The 19,992-nt window shown below is 39.5% G+C and overlaps 4 protein-coding genes across 4 annotated transcripts; 2 read left to right on the top strand and 2 right to left on the bottom strand.

The window, feature by feature from the left end:
• The first annotated feature begins 83 nt into the window (after window positions 1-83).
• LOC116050348 (trace amine-associated receptor 6-like) lies at window positions 84-2,962 on the top strand. The gene is made up of 2 exons (XM_031300359.1): window positions 84-250; window positions 2,155-2,962. Exons 1-2 carry the CDS (start codon window positions 84-86, stop codon window positions 2,960-2,962), a joined length of 975 nt encoding a protein of 324 aa, XP_031156219.1.
• Window positions 2,963-8,415: 5,453 nt separating this feature from the next.
• On the top strand, window positions 8,416-9,433 carry LOC116050356 (trace amine-associated receptor 13c-like). Its single transcript, XM_031300366.2, has one exon. It carries the CDS (start codon window positions 8,416-8,418, stop codon window positions 9,256-9,258), a length of 843 nt encoding a protein of 280 aa, XP_031156226.2. The 3' UTR covers window positions 9,259-9,433.
• A 4,077-nt stretch (window positions 9,434-13,510) lies between these two features.
• LOC116049579 (trace amine-associated receptor 13c-like) lies at window positions 13,511-15,796 on the bottom strand. The gene is made up of 2 exons (XM_031299774.2): window positions 15,253-15,796; window positions 13,511-14,779 (listed from the first exon to the last, which is right to left on the bottom strand). Exons 1-2 carry the CDS (start codon window positions 15,426-15,428, stop codon window positions 13,960-13,962), a joined length of 996 nt encoding a protein of 331 aa, XP_031155634.1. The 5' UTR covers window positions 15,429-15,796; the 3' UTR covers window positions 13,511-13,959.
• A 1,889-nt stretch (window positions 15,797-17,685) lies between these two features.
• LOC116050384 (trace amine-associated receptor 13c-like) lies at window positions 17,686-19,586 on the bottom strand. Its single transcript, XM_031300806.2, has 2 exons — window positions 19,043-19,586; window positions 17,686-18,569 (listed from the first exon to the last, which is right to left on the bottom strand). Exons 1-2 carry the CDS (start codon window positions 19,216-19,218, stop codon window positions 17,750-17,752), a joined length of 996 nt encoding a protein of 331 aa, XP_031156666.1. The 5' UTR covers window positions 19,219-19,586; the 3' UTR covers window positions 17,686-17,749.
• Between the last annotated feature and the right edge of the window lie 406 nt (window positions 19,587-19,992).

The following is a 19,992-nucleotide window of genomic DNA, read 5'->3' as shown; positions in this document are numbered from 1 at the left end:
CGATACATAAGCTGTGTGACCAAGGGATTTGTTGAGAAAGCTGCCAAAGCTAAGCAGCTTCTCTCCTCCTCTTCTCTCTGGTGATGCAGTTGGAAAAAGTTGATCACTGCTTTCCACAACTCAACTTCTCCTGCAGGAAGCCAGAGCCTCCTCACTCTGGCGCTGTACTTATTTATATTCTGCTGGCCTTCATCTCTCTGCTCACTGCAGTTCTCAACCTGCTGGTCATCATATCTATCTCACACTTCAGGTACATAACTTTCTTTCACAGGATATGCTAAAATGTTGTTACATGTTGTTACACTGTCTTTGTATTTACAGTAAGAAGTGGCTTCATATATATTAGGGCTGTCAAATGATTATTTTTTTTTTAATCACGATTAATCGCTGAATTTCTATAGTTAATCGCGATTAATCACATATTTTATCACATGATTAAAATTCTATTATTTTGCATTTCAGAACAGTTTTTAAGTACATATTAACAATCGAAAGCAATTGTTACCAGTGTATCTTGATTGGGAATCAAATGAATGCAAAGAAAGTTACTTCATGAACTTGATTTTAAGATTTGTAATTATTTATTTACTGTAAACAAAAGAAAAATGTGTGAATCTGTCATTATTGCACAATTCCTCCAAGTACCTAACTAAAAAACTAAAAATCCCTATCCTTACTAGAGTCAATATAGTTTGCAGCACTTTGCAGCTGTTCAGTGTGGCTGCTTTCTCTGTGTCATACAGGCTGTGTCCGTGAAAACTACTGTCCCCTCGACGGCAACAAGACAGGTCAGATACAGGGCCGGCGATTGCTATAGGCGAACTAGGCGATTGCCTAGGGCGTCAAATGTGTTGGGGGCGCCATGTCGCCCTTAGGTCTACTTCTCATTAATAATAGAATTAGAATAACAAGCGAAATAAAACATGTTCATTAAACATGATCATCCTTGGGCGCCCTCTCAGCAACGCGTTTGCTTGTCAACCTGATTATTAGATTGAATTGATAATTATTGTCGATAATTTCCTAATTGGGGGAAAACTTCAAACTAATGATTTAGTTTGAAGTTCCCGTGACGTGACGTTTCCAGTCTATGGGTCAGACTCGAACACACGGAGCTCTGAAGCAGACTTGTGCGTCCACTAGTGTCCAAATAGACAACTAATGATGAGCAGCGGCACAGACCACGGAGCTGCTGCAGCGCGTTTTCTGTGGTCTGTGCAGCTTCAGGTTTATAATGGACGCGCTCTGCTGTCGACATGCTGCGGTAGATGTGTCCCGTTTGTGCTTTGTGCATTTCTGCTGTAGTTTCGGTTTTCCACCTCCGATGTAGAGCAGCGTTCAGCCTCTTCCCTAAACTTTGTTATATTCAGAGACCAAAGTCTCAAACGGGGCTCTGAGTCTGTCAGGAGGTCTGAGATCTACCGTATCAGCAGAGCAATCACGTAATGCACAGCAGGCTATGGTGCAGGTAGATTATTTTCTGAAATAGTGTGACTTTATTCTTGTAATAGCCTATTATCACTTTATTTTCTCCTCCAAATCTCAGAGGACACAGATGAGTTATATTTTAAATGTGCACAATATTGCTCAACACATCTGAGCTATTAAAGTCCAGGGGTTTATTAATAAATTAAAATGAATAATGTATCATTGAGGTGAATAATTGTCATATGCACATTTAAGGAGGTTACTTCCTCAACAAAAGAAGCAAAAGAGGAGGGAAGAGTAAATGATGCCTCTAGGCTACATGTGTGCTGACTCAGATATAATTAGAAAAGTTGATCCACAGGAGAATAAATAGATGAAAGCAATACAGAATGCCTGAGAGCCTTACTGCTAAATATTCCATTATGTTTTTAGATTTGGATTGTAATCTATGTTTGCCTTTACATAAAGATATTCCCAGCATAAATTGATTCAGAAAAAGGTAGAAATAGGTGTATAAAAATTCAAGTTAAGTGTTAAATGGTCAAAATTTTCAGGGGGTGGACCCCCAGACCCCCCACACTATCCATACGGTTGGCATGTTCTGACCGTCAGAACTGGCCTACTATTTTGGATGTGTTTTTTTTTTTTTTATCATTATTGCTTTGGCACAACTGCTATTTATAATATGCTGATAGTGTTTACAATGATGATATTATCTCACTGCAGGCAGCTCCACACCCCCACCAACCTCCTCCTCCTCTCTCTGGCTGTCTCAGATTTTCTTGTGGGCCTCGTGGTTATGCCAGTAGAAATCCTCCTGACAAAGACCTGCTGGATCCTGGGTGACCTCATGTGTGTGCTGTATTACATGTTACCTGGTATCTTAATTACTGCCTCCACAGGAAACATTGTGCTCATTTCTGTTGACCGCTATGTGGCAATTTGTGACCCACTTCATTACCCCACCAAGATCACTCTAAAAGTTGCTACAATATGTCTTTTACTGTGTTGGATTTATTCTTTTGTCTATATCATTATTATTATGAATGATAACCTGAAGCAGCCAGGCAGGTATATTTCCTGCTATGGAGAGTGTGTGGTCAACATTACAGGAGCTGCTGATATTGCGGTCAGCTTCGTTATTCCCATTACTGTCATCATTGTTTTGTACATGAGAGTATTCGTAGTGGCTTTGTCTCAAGCACGAGCAATGAGGTCCCACATTGCAACTGTCTCACTCAAGCATTCCAAGATTGTTAAAGTTAAGAAATCTGAGATTAAAGCTGCCAGGACGCTTGGTGTTCTCGTAGTTGTGTATTTGATGTGTTACTGTCCTTATTACTGCGTCAGTCTCTCAGGCCAAAATATCTTGCTAGGATCAATTGAGGGCTTTATGATTTTTCTGATTTATTTTAATTCCTGCCTAAACCCAATCATCTATGCTCTTTTCTACCCCTGGTTTAAAAAAACTATTAGACTTATTGTTACATTTCAGATACTGCAGCCTGGCTCCTGTGAGGCCCAGATACTGTAAGAGACTGTGAAATGACTGAAAAGGCTCCTGTCCCTATGTTGTTTGTGTATGTTTACATATGGTTTAATTAATCTATGTTACAGATTATAGGTTTTAGGCTCTCGCTTATTTTCTGAACCAAAGAATACAGGGCACACTACCTATCACACATTAGCAACACAGATAATCCTTAAAAATATTTGATTCATGTTTGAAGACTAATTCAACCCACAGATGTGTTCAAACAATCTTTAGACATCCATTGGACTATGGTGATGATTTTGTTGACCCTTCTTCATATTTCAAGCTTTAGAAGTTTGTGAATCATGCATATCTGCATTTTCAATATGAATGTAATACTTATTTCATCCCACACAATTAAGAAAAAGTTCAGACACATCCATCAATTATATATGGGCAATATATAACCAATATTTTAAAGGACACAATGTATTTATGAGTTTAGACCAAGACAGTGTGCTCAATATGTTATGGAGTAACCAGTTAAATGAAATAAAGAATCCAGCTACATAACTGTGTGTAGTGTGTGTGACATCTGTACTTATCCCCACCACATGTACACCACAAAGTAATTAGCATGAGTGATTGTTTCAGTTTGGAAAATACCCACCATACAACTTGTGCACGGTGTGTGCGTGTCACACACATGCTCAGAGAAGTTTCACACCTGCTTTGATTAGTGTCACATGATGACATCACTGCAATTAGAGGCGTTACTGTCAGAAGAAACCAAGTTTACCTTCAACATTATGCAATCACTGCTACAGTAAATAGAACAACAGATCAAAGTAAACAGATTGTTTTTAGCTGAGATCATTTCTTCTTTCATGACTAAACATTTGTGATGCAAGTTCGACACATTAACACATGATGCAGTCTTTGCTTTAAGGATCTGATCGCCCAAATCACACAAACAATGAACATATGTTATCACTTATTACCATGTGGTGTCAGACTTCCAGATAAGGTATAATTCTGCGAAACAAAAAGGACTTTCTCTTCGATAAATGCACTCTGCTTCTGTATATAACACCCTGCACAATGTAATAAGTGCAAACAATAGGAGGTAGTTTACAATAATACAATAATACAATATTGCAGAAATACTGTATATGGCTGTGAAATACATAATAAATCTGAAATGTTATAAAGCACATGAAGAAATCCAGAAAAATTGTAACTGAAATACGTAATAACATAATAGCTTCAGGACATTTTTTTTTTAAACAAGCCAATTAACATTTTATTTTGGTGACATTAAACATACCAAATGTGCATTCTTACATACCTGTAGAGGCCTAATCATAAACAATAACGTCCTAGTTGTAATGGAATTTTTTGAGCAACACAGACAAAATCTTTATCTCGTAATTATTAGAATGTGATTATATTTTGAAAAATTATTTTTGCTCACAGCATAACTGTAAGAAAATTAGTTTACAAGTTGTTGTAAGTGCTAGGTCAGTTAAGGAAGGGGATGTGAAGTGCCTTTATCAGGGCCTGAGCACCGACAACATCGATTGGTGAAGGCCCTATTTAAATTGATATTGTAGTACTGGTACTATTATTGTTCTCTGCCCTATGTTGGTATGTCAGTCATGTTGAGATAATTACAGTATAATGGATAATTTGTTATAGTAATGATACCTTGCTTACCTACTTGGTAAATGTTGCTGTTGTTTTGATCGCTCGCTGGCTCTGGTGTGGACTCAGGGCGTTTTCACACCTGAAAGTCCGACCCAAGGTCCGGACCAAGGTTCATGTTTTTGTTACATTGTATACATTTGATCCGGTAAGTTTTGGTTTCACACTGCAGTTATGCAAGCACACTAAAGATCTATACGTGACAAAACTACGTCCTGCCGTCATCAAATACATGAGCTGCGTCTCCAGATACTTATAATTGATTGGTGTGTAGATGGGCTTCCCCGTCATCTTGTCTCCTCTCTCTGTGTCTGAGTTTTTTCAACTGACTGCTGCTCTCCCCTACTGACTGCTGCTCTCCCCTACTGACTGCTGCTCTCCCCTACTGACTGCTGCTCTCCTCTACTGACTGCTGCTCTCCCCTACTGACTGCTGCTCTCCCCTACTGACTGCTGCTCTCCCCTACTGACTGCTGCTCTCCTCTACTGACTGCTGCTCTCCCCTACTGACTGCTGCTCTCCTCTACTGACTGTTGCTCTCTCCTACTGACTGCTGCTCTCCTCTACTGACTGCTGCTCTCTCATACTGACTGTTGCTCTCCTCTACTGACTGCTGCTCTCTCCTACTGACTGCTGCTCTCTCCTACTGACTGCTGCTCTCCTCTACTGACTGCTGCTCTCCTCTACTGACTGCTTCTCTCCCCTACTGACTGTTGCTCTCCCCTACTGCCACAGCTCTTTTTGTTTTGTTGTGATGTTGAGAAGCAAGACACGGAAACTTTCTTTCTGGAGCATTTATTCAGAAACAAACGGAAACCTACACTGTACATTTACTACCACTTAACAAATAAACTGCTGATGTATTATGTGCTCTGATAGCCGACAGCTGTCTGCTCTGAGCGCATTCACCATCACACACTCTCTCATGTAGCCTACACACTAAGCACCGAGCTCCCATGGCATGAAAATTTCACTTTATTTTTTTTAACATTAATATGCATTCCCCTAGCCTGCCTATGGTCCCCCAGTGGCTAGAAATGGCGATATGAGTAAACCGAGCCCTGGGTATCCTGCTCTACCTTTGAGAAAATAAAAGCTCAGATGGGCCGATCTGGAATGTCCTCCTTATGAGGTCATAAGGAGCAAGGTTACCTCCCCTTTCTCTGCTTTGCCCACCCAGAGAATTTGGCCCACCCATGAGAGAGAGGCATCATGGCTTTCAAACGAGCAAAGAGGAAGTTGGTCAAGGCCACACCCCCACCCTCCACCTTGCCCCCCCTCTCTCCTCCTCAATAGCATTTAAAGCTACAGACACAGAAATGGCACATCCTAAGGAAAGCTCATTGTGGGACTGGCTCTAGTGGCTGTAATTCTGCACCAAGGCTGAATTTCAGGAAAGAGACTTCAGATACAGTATTAGGGGACCACTAAGGTCTATATAAAGAGACTTCAGATACAGTATTAGGGGACCACTAAGGTCTATATAAAAGAGACTTCAGATACAGTATTAGGGGACCACTAAGGTCTATATAAAGAGACTTCAGATACAGTATTAGGGGACCACTAAGGTCTATATAAAGAGACTTCAGATACAGTATTAGGGGACCACTAAGGTCTATATAAAGAGACTTCAGATACAGTATTAGGGGACCACTAAGGTCTATATAAAGAGACTTCAGATACAGTATTAGGGGACCACTAAGGCCTATATAAAAGCATCCAAAGAGCACCATGTCATGGGACCTTTTAAAGGAGCTTCCCCCATCTTGTAACACAAGGAGAGCCTGCCAGAGCTTCTTGTATTTGGTCCGAAAGTCCAAACCATCCAAAAAATGCTTTCACACTATATATGAAGCGGACCATTCAGTTTGGTCCGGACCGAGACCACCTTTTTTTACTGGACCAAAATTTCGTCTTTTGATCCGGACCGTGGTCCGGGGGAGGTTTCACACCTGTAATTTGGGTTCGGATCAAACTGAAAAGTCCGAAAGTCCGGAGCATATGAGGTAGGTGTGAAAACACCCTCAAAGTTTGTCTGCACCGGGGTTAGAGTGTTCTACAGACTGTACATAATATTGCCATCTTTCACAGTAAAGGCAGATAAAACATTATACCCTTGTCCCGGGTTATCCTTCGTCCTGCACGTATACATCCGAGTATCCCTTGTTAGCTGAAGCTAACAATAGGATTATTATTATTATTCCGCAAAGTAAAGACTTTTTTTTAGGAGCTAAACGTGCATGAAAACCCATGAAAGTGTGCACACGCATCAAAACCGGTAGGCTGGTTTGTAACTAGACTGTATGTTGTCTAATCTGCCCCAAACGTCTCATGGTTGACAAGGCTCACGGCCTAAAGACATCCACATACCAATATTGATATATAGTCATAGCGCCACCAACTGGCAACAGGAAGTTGCAGTCGTTATACTTTGATGTCCTCTTCCTTAGTGGGCTAGGTATATGGTGCTAGACTAGGTGTGGCTGAGGGGCCCAATTTGGAATATTGTGTCCCCCTGACCCTAATTCCTAATGGTAGGCCTGCTCCCAGCTGTCAGGGGTGGTGGGGGGGAATAGTTCCTATTCTTTGTCCACCCAGTTCCTGTTCTCATAACTACATGGATCATTTTGCAAACCAGTCAAAGCCACACAAATCAATATTTTCATATGAACGATGGGTCAAATTACTACTCATAATGTGGGTAGCTTGTAGTGACGAACCCACAGAAAACTAGAAGGGCATTCAGAGAGCACAGACCTCGACCAAGGCATATCCTATTTCACGAAAATTGTGAAGTGCCAGTGGGGAACTGATTTTTCCAAATTCCAACACCACATGAATGTAGCACAAACACCCTATCTTGCAATGTTAACAAAAAAGAAAATATTCTGTGTATTATATCCGTGATTCCAATCCACCCCAGAGTTTAACTGATTCCTCCTTGGCTTGTGCTACACCCTTAAAACCAAGTTTCATGAAAATCAACTAAACTAACAACTAAAACAAACAAACAGAACTCAAAACAGAACCTCCTATGCCAAAGTAATTATCACATGGGATCACCTGAGCTCAACAGAGCATTTTGAGTGTTTTGGCAGCTTTTCTTTCAGCTTGTTTTGGTTCAGTCTCACCGCTTTCATTTAACATGTCAAACATGTGTGCAATGTTTGTTATGAATTTCTGCCCCCAGGGGGGCCAACTGATAAATATATCTTTAAGAATTAACTACAGAAACTGTTGATAGAGAGAAAGCAAAAAACTACAATATGGACAAAAGGTATGATGTAAAGATTGAGGGAGGAGCGACATCAGTCTCCAACTAAGAGAAAACGTTAGTTGTTGCGTGGACGAGGCAGAGTAGGAGGAGAGTGATAAAAGAGCTGGTCGACAGAGTTCTGGCCAGAAAGCTGCTTCTCCCCTCTGACGATGGCAACCCTCGGAGGAGCTGAACTCTGCTTTCCACAGTTAAACTCCTCCTGCAAGAAGCCTACACTTCCACACACTGAGGCCATGCTGATTTATGTTCTGCTTTCATCCATCTCTCTGCTCACTGTGGCTCTTAACCTGCTGGTCATCATATCCATCTTCCACTTCAGGCAGATATATTAATCTAAAATGTTATATTTTATATATATATATTTTTTGTTGATCTGGTATATAGACATTATCGCCCTAGAGCAATGTTGTGGTTGTTGATTTACTGTGTGTTTTTTTGCCATTGCCGTACCCTCTTGCATTTAAACGCATTGCTGCATTTCTCAAACTAATGACATTTTCTGTAATGGCTATGTGATTACAATATGTGTAGTGATGATATTCTCCCTCTCCAGGCAGCTCCACACCCCCACCAACCTCCTCCTTCTCTCCCTGGCTGTCTCAGACCTCCTTGTGGGCCTCCTGCTGATGCCAGTTGAAATAATCTATATAGAGGCCTGCTGGTATCTTGGTGACATTGTGTGCACTCTGTATTATGTTGTAGACTACATTATTACCTCTGCCTCAGTAGCCAATATGGTGCTCATATCAGTTGACCGCTATATAGCTATTTGTTACCCAATGCATTACCCCACCAAAGTCACAAAGAGAAGGGTACAAATCAGTGTTTGTTTGTGTTGGATTTTGTCAGTTTTCTATCGGATTCTCCTTTTCCATGATCACCTAGAACAGCCAGGCAGGTCCAGCTCCTGTTTTGGAGAATGTGTGGTTGTCATCAATTACATTGCTGGAGTTGTTGACCTTGTTATTACTTTTATCATACCCATTATTATTATCATAGTTCTGTATTTCAGAGTGTTTGTGGTGGCTGTGTCTCAGGCTCGAGTCATTCGGCTTCAAATTGCGGCTTTAACAGCCCAACTTTCAGGGACTGTAACTGCGAAGAAAAGAGAGGTGAAAGCAGCTAGAACCATTGGTGTTGTTATAGTAGTGTTTCTGTTTTGTTTCTGTCCGTACTATTTCCCCACTCTGACAGGCCAAGACACTTCAGTCGATGCTTCATCTGCACCCTTTGAGATCTGGCTGGCACACTTTAACTCCTGTTTGAACCCTGTCATCTATGCCTTTTTCTACCCCTGGTTCAGAAAATCTATTAAGCTCATCCTGACACTGCAGATACTGAAGCCTGGCTCCCGTGATGCTCAAATACTAAAGTGACACACAGGGGTGTTTAAACTCTGTCTTTAAACTGGGACGCTCTTTATGAAAGCGCAAATGTAATAGTTTGTGTTATTCTTAGAGCAAAAACATCTAGTATCAAGTGAAAACATGTTCTTCAATTGTATTTTTATTTCGATTAATCTCGTTCTCTATTAAATATTCTGCTATCCATTGTTTTTTTTATCCCTGACATACATTTATACACACTGATATTTATGTGTGAAACCTCAACAGAATCAGAATCAGAATACTTTATTGATCCCCTCAGGGAAATGATTTAGTTGCAGTGGCTCACAGTCACATTCAAGATAAAAATAAGAGTAAGAAAAGAGCAAGTCAATAAGTGTAAGTAACATATCTACAATAAGACATACATGAAATTGTTGAGTATTTACAGACATAAATAAAAACGTTAAGTAGAAGTAAATGAACTTAGGTTCCAAGTCAGAGTAGGTTAAAAAAAATGTTTCAATGGATTGTACAAATTCTATTGTAGTGCAGTGTACAGTATGAGTTGTGAGTTAATATATATTAGTAATAATCACGTAATCATGTCGATATAAGATAAAAAAAAGATCATTTTATTTGTTTCTTGTCAATACGTCACTGCATCTGCATGAGATTTTCTCTGACATTTTTTTGTCACAGGTCAAGTTGATCTGTCTTTGAAAGTTAGTCAGGAATAATACAGGAACAAATATAAGTCTTGCAAGCATGTGTAATTGGTATGGTTCCTCATGTTCAAAATATATGGTATTTCAATTATAACCTCAATTCAGAAACATGCACTAATATAAACTTAATTTGTCGTTATCTGATTAGTTTCAAATTCAGTCCAAAGATAACATTTCTATGTGTATTTAATGAACCAAAGCCTAGTCTAACTTTTGTTTCATTTTCTTCGGCCCAAATCACAGCTCTTTAATGGTACAGGGCCACATTTTAAAAATCATTAAGATATTATTATGTATTAGTATTATTATTTATTTTTATTTATTGTCATTTATTTTTTTTACAACATTGCAGCTTTCCCACTTCAGTGTTCAAAGACGATAACTGCTAAGAAATCCGAGATAAAAGCAACCTGAGGCCTGTACTACGAAGCAAGATTTGGCGTTAACGAGGTAACTTCAGGTTCAACTTGTGTTTTGCGACGGTGGATCACTTGTTACTGGGTTAAATCGCTGTGGTAACTTATGCTGAACACCTAACCTGTTCGGGAGCAGGGCCCCATTTCAGGAAGGAGGTTTAACAAACTCTGAGTCTAACCCTGAACTCTGAGTTGATTTACCCTGAGTGAAAACTGCTGTTTTAAAAAAAAAATAATGTGACACAAATAATCTGCTGGGATGTAGAGCATGTCCACGACGAGTGACGTTAGTGATATGAGGACGGATAAAGCCTAGGCTGCATAACAGACTGGGAAGAAAAACGATATCGCTCAAATAGAAAGTTATCTGAAAATTAAAATGTCGGGGCTTCAATATCATCTCCCGACATATAACACCCTGCGAAGTAAAGCAGCTTCTTCATCAACGGATCGTCGACAAAAGGAAATGCCATGTTTTTAAGAAAAAAAACGCTTTATAGTCTGCCTAACACAGTTAATAAACCAACCCTGTTTTTTTATTCATGCCGATAACAAACTGCGCTAAAATGCGCCTGATACAGACTGAATGAATGAATGAATGAATGAATGAATGAATGAGGCTATGAAAGAGCGCTGTGTCAGAGGGAGGAGACTGAGAGAAACTCGAGGTTTCTTGAAGAAAACCTGCTCCCGACCAGGTTAGGTTCACAGACTCAGTTACCATAGTAACTGACTCTGAGGTTAAGTTACCTCTCTTTCTGAAACAGAAAACCCAGAGTTTCCCTCATCTCAGGGTTAACAAACTCAGAGTTTTCACTAAACCCGCTTTCTGAAATGGGGCCCAGGTTATGTTGGAGTTTAGAGATCAACTGGTGTAAAAAGCACCGCTTACTGACCAATCAATACTCGATTGATAACGGCGTCACCGTTCTTAGAAGATCAGGGGTCCGTTTCAGGTAGAAGGTTTAACAAACTCTGAGTCTAACCCTGAAGTTGATTTACCCTGAGATGGGAAACTCTGAGTTTTCGGTTTCAGAACAGCTGATATGAGTTGGTTCAATCAACTCGGAGTAGGTTCACGCGCGTGCACCACCACAATAAAAAGGCAGTATGAATGGAGCCATGATTCTACGATTCACCATGGTAACAACCACAAACAAACGGGTCGGCAGAAATACTCATGCGCACAAACAGCGAGTTTGAACATGTATTTTGTTTAAAAAGTAAGACAGCGGCTGCTGCTGCAAAAGAGAGAGAGAGAATTGGTGTGGGAGAAAATTGCTGCTCGAGTCAATGTGTAAGCATTAACAGTGTATTAGTTTCATATTTAATCACAGTTAACTTATAATATTAGCCTATTAGTGAAAACTGGAATTGTATTACACCTATAATTTCATTTGGGTGCAATCCTACTGGCGAAAAAGTAAACTACTAGGCTACTACTATATCCCATTCTGAGGCTGCAGCACCATGATCATTAACAGAACTATAATTTATAATCATTTATTTCTTTTTTATGTCTCTCACTGGTTTGTGTCCAGGTAACAATACAAAAAACTTTTAAAAAACGTTTCAGAGCGAGTCACACTTTTCTGACGAGTGGCTTTACTATTAGCCTACAGTATGATCTGCATCACCAATAAAGAAACTGCCGTTTGCAAAAAACGTAATGCGACACAAAGAATCTGCTGGGATGTTAAAGCATGTCCATGATGGTGGATGTTAGTGATATGAGGACGGATAAAGTATCTACATATCTGATGGACTGTGAAAAAAAATACCTCTCAAATCGGTTATGTGGAAATGAAAATACATTTAGTCGGGACTCAATATCATCTCCCGACGTAAACTCTCTGTGAAGTAATACAGCTTTTTCATCAATGGGATCGTCGACAAAAGGACATGACATGTTTGAGAAAAAAAACGTTTTATAATCTGCCTAACAATAAGTTTTATTTATTAAGTTTTTATTCATGCAGATAACAAACTGCATTAAAATGCACCTGATACAGACTGAATGAATGAATGAGGAAATGAGAGAGAAGAAACTCGAGGTTTCTTGAAGAAAACCTGCTCCCGACCAGGTTAGGTTCACAGACTCAGTTACCATAGTAACTGACTCTGAGGTTAAGTTACCTCTCTTTCTGAAACAGAAAACCCAGAGTTTCCCTCATCTCAGGGTTAGCAAACTAAACTAAACTAAACCTGCTTTCTGAAACGGACCCCAGGTGGAGCTCGGTGGGCAGAGAGAGAGCGGTGCGCTCAGAAAAGTTATAATTTAATAAAAAACACTATAATTTACAAACACCCAACAATTCCCCCAAGTGCAAGCATTTGGTGCAACAGTGGCGAGGAAAAACTTCCTTTTGGGCAGAAACCTCAGACAGTCCCAGGCTCTTGCACTAGCTTTTGCACTAATTTGTATCTTTTCTGCTTGTTAGTTCGTTTAACATTATAAGCAGGATATAACACGAGCTCAATCATAAAGGCCCTGTACACCAACACAGATGTTTTCATTAATTCTGCCTTTTTAACGTTGGCTCAGGTTGAAGGTAAAGCAAAGCTATTCTGGAGTTACATGAGGTCAGTAGACTTCATGAACATAATGATCTATGAGTTTCAGCCAGATGGAAGTGCCTGATTCCTTTACTTTGTCTTTTAACTTCCTGTCTGCACCAGAAGTGGGAATGTATATTGACATCTGCTGCTTTTGACACCATTACACACAGCCCGGTTTCCCAGGACATGTGCTTATTATTGTGTAACAAAGTAACTATTCAAAATGATATTATCATACAATATGTATATATTACATTGTTGGGTGAAAATATGTATTTTAATTAATGTTGATAAATCAGCTTCCAGACCAAAATCATCTGGTTTAATGATTGACAGTCGGAATCAGAATGGGGCTTATTACAAAGTAGGTTTTGACTTGGTGCATACAATAACCATAAGTATATTTAAAAAAAAACAACAATAAAGCAAAGTACTACAACAGTCAAAGAACATTAATATAGAAAAAAAATATTACAAAGATAAAGAGAAGGAAAAAAAGATAGTATTAAAATACTAGAACAGATACTATAACCAAATATGCACAATATAGCTATTTTAAAATTTGGAAGCTGGACAGTTTATTGTGACAGTCTATGACATTTTTTCCTCTGTATTTCGTCTGTCTTTACCCATATCATGGAGATTTAAGTGTTTTAAAGCAAATAAGTCACTCAAATAATAAGTAAAATGTATTAGTCATGTTTAAGAACGAGGCAGGCAACTTCAACAACATGAAGAGAAAACAATTCATTGTCTTTATGTATGTAGATTACTTCACATATTCAGAATAAATAAAGATGAGTCATGATAATGTTCACATCAAGTCCAGGGTATCTTAGAAAAAAGAGATTCTGTTCCTATCCAGTTAACATAACATGGTTGATTTTAGTGACCAAAAGACGTGATCAGTATTTTCACTTTTATAAAGAAAAAATATATCTGGTGGAAAACAACTCGGTGACGAGATGCTGAAGAATATCTTAATGAACGGCACTTCATTTTTCCTGTGAACTAGCAGCGGCATCATTTCAGTCACTCTACAGACATCTCTACAGTATGTTGGCATCACAGGAATCAGGCTGCAGTATCTGAAGTGTAACAATTAGTTTAATAGATCTTCTAAACCATGGGTAGAAAAATGCATACAGTACTGGATTTAGACAGGAGTTACAATAAAGTAGCCAGACCCCAAAAATTGAAATATCCACACTGGTTGACAAGTCCTGGCCTGCGATAGAGGGATAAAAATAAGGACAGAAACATATTAGAAACACAACCACGACAACACCAAGAGTCCTGGCGGCTTTTCTCTCAGACTTCTTTGTGGTTACAGTAACCGAACCTTGGAGTGTAACAGCTGCAGTATGAGACCTCATGGCTCGAGCCTGAGACACAGCCACCACAAATACTCTCATATACAGAACTATGATAATAGCAATGGGGCTAACAAAGGTCAACATGACATCAACAGCTCCTGTTACGAAGTTAATTACAACTACACATTCTCCATAGCAGGAATTGTATCGATCTGGATGTTTTAGAAAGTCCATCAGTATCACCCCATTATAGAACACAGAACAGGCCCAACACAGGCAAACACAGATTTTAACTCTATTCTGAGTGACTTTGGTGAGGTAACACAAAGGGTCACAAATGGCAACATATCTGTCAACTGATATGAGCACCATGTTTCCTACTGAGGCAGATGTAAGGATAGCAGAGGCATAGTAAAAAAGTCCACATGTCAAGCTGCCCAAAACCCAGCAGCCCCCTATAAGGAGAATTCGAACCGGCATAAGCAGGAGGCCAACGAGGAAGTCTGAGACCGCCAGCGACAAAATGAGGAGGTTGGTGGGGCTCTGGAGCTGCCTGGAGAGGAAGAATATCATTACTGAACATATTATATTCAGCAGGTGTAGAAGTGACAAAAACATAGTCTGCAATCATATGAATAGTCAGATAAACATAATATGTACGGATACAATGCAGTAAAACATCTAGTAATATTTATATATAGCCAAAATGTCCTAATCAAAAGCATGGACAACACAACAGACACAGTACATGTACCCATTTTGTATGTGTCTAGTAGATGGGGAGAACTTAAGAGCATCAGCTTGGATTTATACAGTAATAGATTCACTGATAGCCACAGAGTTATTAGTTATAGTAGTACAAGTAATAATACTATGCAAGTATGTTTTAATGCTGAATGCATTAAATTGTTCTCATCTTAAAATATTATTTTCATAATAAGCCTTAATATAACAATATATCTATTGTCCTAAAGTCAACAGACACAAAAATGAAGTGTTGAGAAAAACTATATTTTAGATTTATGCCTGAAGTGGGAGATGGAGATGATGACCAGCAGGTTGAGAACCACAGTGAGCGAAGAGATGCAAGACAGCAGAATGTAAAGAAATATGGTCTCAGCACGATGTTGCACTGGCTTCCTGCAGGAGGTGTTGAGTAGTTGTGGAAAGCAGAGTTCAGTGTCTTGCAGAGTCTCCATCATCAGAGAGAGAAACAGAGACGAGAGGCTGCTGAGCTCTGGCAGCTTTCTGACCAAAGTTCTCTGTCATAAAGCCGATTTATCCAGCTCCTCCCTCTTTTCACATAACCGAAAAAACAACTGAGTGATTCTGTGATGAAATACATTCATAGCGAGTTGAACCTTGTTGATTGAACCTCAACTCTGAGGAATTTTTTAAAAGTTTTAAACAAATACCAAAGCAACAAAAATTATATGTAGATATGATGTAATATAGGAATAAAAGTAACATTTGTTTGTATGAGAAGCATGTTCGCCCAATGTTTACGTTTATTGTGGCAGCGCCCTCTAGTGACCCTAGTAATTATGAAGGGTTTAAATACTATAAGAGCGCCAAACTCTGTAAGGATGCATGTTAGGGTAGTGGATGGGTCAAACCCTTTTGAAAATAAGAGTAAACTGATATTTATTTTACTTGAAGGTAACAACGTAAGTTATGACTATAACTATGGATCTATGAGACCAAACAATGACCGTCACCACGGTCTTACCTTGAATGATGCAATCCTTCAACCTTTTCTCGAGACATTATATCAACAAAGTCATGTGACTGACCTTAGGAGGCTTGGCCGCCGTCTATAAGAGCACCCCAGTGGCCACGCCTCTTCCTCTTGCCTGGAACGCCTCAGCCCGTTCTGAGCGACAAGCGATGGTGACGTTGTTTGAACTACAGAAATCTGTTTAGAATTATCTTAATGAAGGCATGTACGCAACACACAAAGCTTCACATGCCTGTCCCACTTCGGGTGGAGCTTGAAGGCATTCAGCCATCTCTGCAGTGGCCGAGCCCTGAGAAGGCACAAGGGAACAACTGCCACTGCAGCTGAAATCATGCCCAGCAGCCTCTGAAACTGAACCAACTCCACCTGGCTGCCCAGCTGGAATCGGTCCAGGAGGGTCAGGATGGACCGCACCCTCTGAGCAGTGAGAGATGCCGACATTGTGACGCAAAAAGACTGCCTGCTGCCTCGGCTCGAGGTTGCTTTTTTTCACATTCACCGTGAAACCCAGGGACTGGACGTGTGAGACAAGCGACCACTTCGGCAGGTGGAGATTTTTTAATCTCCACCTGCCGATTATAAATTAATAATCTAATTTGTATCTTTTCTGCTTGTTAGTTCGTTTAACATTATAAGCAGGATATAACACGAGCTCAATCATAAAGGCCCTGTACACCAACACAGATGTTTTCATTAATTCTGCCTTTTTAACGTTGGCTCAGGTTGACGGTAAAGCAAAGCTATTCTGGAGTTACATGAGGTCAGTAGACTTCATGAACATAATGATCTATGAGTTTCAGCCAGATGGAAGTGCCTGATTCCTTTACTTTGTCTTTTAACTTCCTGTCTGCACCAGAAGTGGGAATGTATATTGACATCTGCTGCTTTTGACACCATTACACACAGCCCGGTTTCCCAGGACATGTGCTTATTATTGTGTAACAAAGTAACTATTCAAAATGATATTATCATACAATATGTATATATTACATTGTTGGGTGAAAATATGTATTTTAATTAATGTTGATAAATCAGCTTCCAGACCAAAATCATCTGGTTTAATGATTGACAGTCGGAATCAGAATGGGGCTTATTACAAAGTAGGTTTTGACTTGGTGCATACAATAACCATAAGTATATTTAAAAAAAAAAAAACAATAAAGCAAAGTACTACAACAGTCAAAGAACATTAATATAGAAAAAAAATATTACAAAGATAAAGAGAAGGAAAAAAAGATAGTATTAAAATACTAGAACAGATACTATAACCAAATATGCACAATATAGCTATTTTAAAATTTGGAAGCTGGACAGTTTATTGTGACAGTCTATGACATTTTTTCCTCTGTATTTCGTCTGTCTTTACCCATATCATGGAGATTTAAGTGTTTTAAAGCAAATAAGTCACTCAAATAATAAGTAAAATGTATTAGTCATGTTTAAGAACGAGGCAGGCAACTTCAACAACATGAAGAGAAAACAATTCATTGTCTTTATGTATGTAGATTACTTCACATATTCAGAATAAATAAAGATGAGTCATGATAATGGTCACATCAAGTCCAGGGTATCTTAGAAAAAAGAGATTCTGTTCCTATCCAGTTAACATAACATGGTTGATTTTAGTGACCAAAAGACGTGATCAGTATTTTCACTTTTATAAAGAAAAAATATATCCGGTGGAAAACAATCGGTGACGAGATGCTGAAGAATATCTTAATGAACGGCACTTCATTTTTCCTGTGAACTAGCAGCGGCATCATTTCAGTCACTCTACAGACATCTCTACAGTATGTTGGCATCACAGGAATCAGGCTGCAGTATCTGAAGTGTAACAATTAGTTTAATAGATCTTCTAAACCATGGGTAGAAAAATGCATACAGTACTGGATTTAGACAGGAGTTACAATAAAGTAGCCAGACCCCAAAAATTGAAATATCCACACTGGTTGACAAGTCCTGGCCTGCGATAGAGGGATAAAAATAAGGACAGAAACATATTAGAAACACAACCACGACAACACCAAGAGTCCTGGCGGCTTTTCTCTCAGACTTCTTTGTGGTTACAGTAACCGAACCTTGGAGTGTAACAGCTGCAGTATGAGACCTCATGGCTCGAGCCTGAGACACAGCCACCACAAATACTCTCATATACAGAACTATGATAATAGCAATGGGGCTAACAAAGGTCAACATGACATCAACAGCTCCTGTTACGAAGTTAATTACAACTACACATTCTCCATAGCAGGAATTGTATCGATCTGGATGTTTTAGAAAGTCCATCAGTATCACCCCATTATAGAACACAGAACAGGCCCAACACAGGCAAACACAGATTTTAACTCTATTCTGAGTGACTTTGGTGAGGTAACACAAAGGGTCACAAATGGCAACATATCTGTCAACTGATATGAGCACCATGTTTCCTACTGAGGCAGATGTAAGGATAGCAGAGGCATAGTAAAAAAGTCCACATGTCAAGCTGCCCAAAACCCAGCAGCCCCCTATAAGGAGAATTCGAACCGGCATAAGCAGGAGGCCAACGAGGAAGTCTGAGACCGCCAGCGACAAAATGAGGAGGTTGGTGGGGCTCTGGAGCTGCCTGGAGAGGAAGAATATCATTACTGAACATATTATATTCAGCAGGTGTAGAAGTGACAAAAACATAGTCTGCAATCATATGAATAGTCAGATAAACATAATATGTACGGATACAATGCAGTAAAACATCTAGTAATATTTATATATAGCCAAAATGTCCTAATCAAAAGCATGGACAACACAACAGACACAGTACATGTACCCATTTTGTATGTGTCTAGTAGATGGGGAGAACTTAAGAGCATCAGCTTGGATTTATACAGTAATAGATTCACTGATAGCCACAGAGTTATTAGTTATAGTAGTACAAGTAATAATACTATGCAAGTATGTTTTAATGCTGAATGCATTAAATTGTTCTCATCTTAAAATATTATTTTCATAATAAGCCTTAATATAACAATATATCTATTGTCCTAAAGTCAACAGACACAAAAATGAAGTGTTGAGAAAAACTATATTTTAGATTTATGCCTGAAGTGGGAGATGGAGATGATGACCAGCAGGTTGAGAACCACAGTGAGCGAAGAGATGCAAGACAGCAGAATGTAAAGAAATATGGTCTCAGCACGATGTTGCACTGGCTTCCTGCAGGAGGTGTTGAGTAGTTGTGGAAAGCAGAGTTCAGTGTCTTGCAGAGTCTCCATCATCAGAGAGAGAAACAGAGACGAGAGGCTGCTGAGCTCTGGCAGCTTTCTGACCAAAGTTCTCTGTCATAAAGCCGATTTATCCAGCTCCTCCCTCTTTTCACATAACCGAAAAAACAACTGAGTGATTCTGTGATGAAATACATTCATAGCGAGTTGAACCTTGTTGATTGAACCTCAACTCTGAGGAATTTTTTAAAAGTTTTAAACAAATACCAAAGCAACAAAAATTATATGTAGATATGATGTAATATAGGAATAAAAGTAACATTTGTTTGTATGAGAAGCATGTTCGCCCAATGTTTACGTTTATTGTGGCAGCGCCCTCTAGTGACCCTAGTAATTATGAAGGGTTTAAATACTATAAGAGCGCCAAACTCTGTAAGGATGCATGTTAGGGTAGTGGATGGGTCAAACCCTTTTGAAAATAAGAGTAAACTGATATTTATTTTACTTGAAGGTAACAACGTAAGTTATGACTATAACTATGGATCTATGAGACCAAACAATGACCGTCACCACGGTCTTACCTTGAATGATGCAATCCTTCAACCTTTTCTCGAGACATTATATCAACAAAGTCATGTGACTGACCTTAGGAGGCTTGGCCGCCGTCTATAAGAGCACCCCAGTGGCCACGCCTCTTCCTCTTGCCTGGAACGCCTCAGCCCGTTCTGAGCGACAAGCGATGGTGACGGTCATCGTTTGGTCTCATAGATCCATAGTTATAGTCATAACTTACGATCTATGTCGACCTCACTCAGACCGTCACCATGG

The sequence above is a fragment of the Sander lucioperca genome, chromosome 8, assembly GCF_008315115.2.
Source record: "Sander lucioperca isolate FBNREF2018 chromosome 8, SLUC_FBN_1.2, whole genome shotgun sequence".
Classification (NCBI taxonomy): Eukaryota; Metazoa; Chordata; class Actinopteri; order Perciformes; family Percidae; genus Sander; species Sander lucioperca.
Note: the sequence above shows the minus strand (reverse complement) of the source record. Positions and strands in the feature narration are given on the sequence as shown.

Bases quoted from the DNA above. Each gene is read 5' to 3' on its own strand.
- LOC116050356 (XM_031300366.2), top strand. From the start codon at position 8,416: ATGATATTCTCCCTCTCCAGGCAGCTCCACACCCCCACCAACCTCCTC.
- LOC116050348 (XM_031300359.1), top strand. From the start codon at position 84: ATGCAGTTGGAAAAAGTTGATCACTGCTTTCCACAACTCAACTTCTCC. The intron at 251-2,154 runs GTACATAACTTT...ATCTCACTGCAG, and splicing joins ATATCTATCTCACACTTCAG to GCAGCTCCACACCCCCACCA.
- LOC116050384 (XM_031300806.2), bottom strand. From the start codon at position 19,218: ATGATGGAGACTCTGCAAGACACTGAACTCTGCTTTCCACAACTACTC. The intron at 18,570-19,042 runs GCATAAATCTAA...CTTCCTCTCCAG, and splicing joins ATCTCCATCTCCCACTTCAG to GCAGCTCCAGAGCCCCACCA.
- LOC116049579 (XM_031299774.2), bottom strand. From the start codon at position 15,428: ATGATGGAGACTCTGCAAGACACTGAACTCTGCTTTCCACAACTACTC. The intron at 14,780-15,252 runs GCATAAATCTAA...CTTCCTCTCCAG, and splicing joins ATCTCCATCTCCCACTTCAG to GCAGCTCCAGAGCCCCACCA.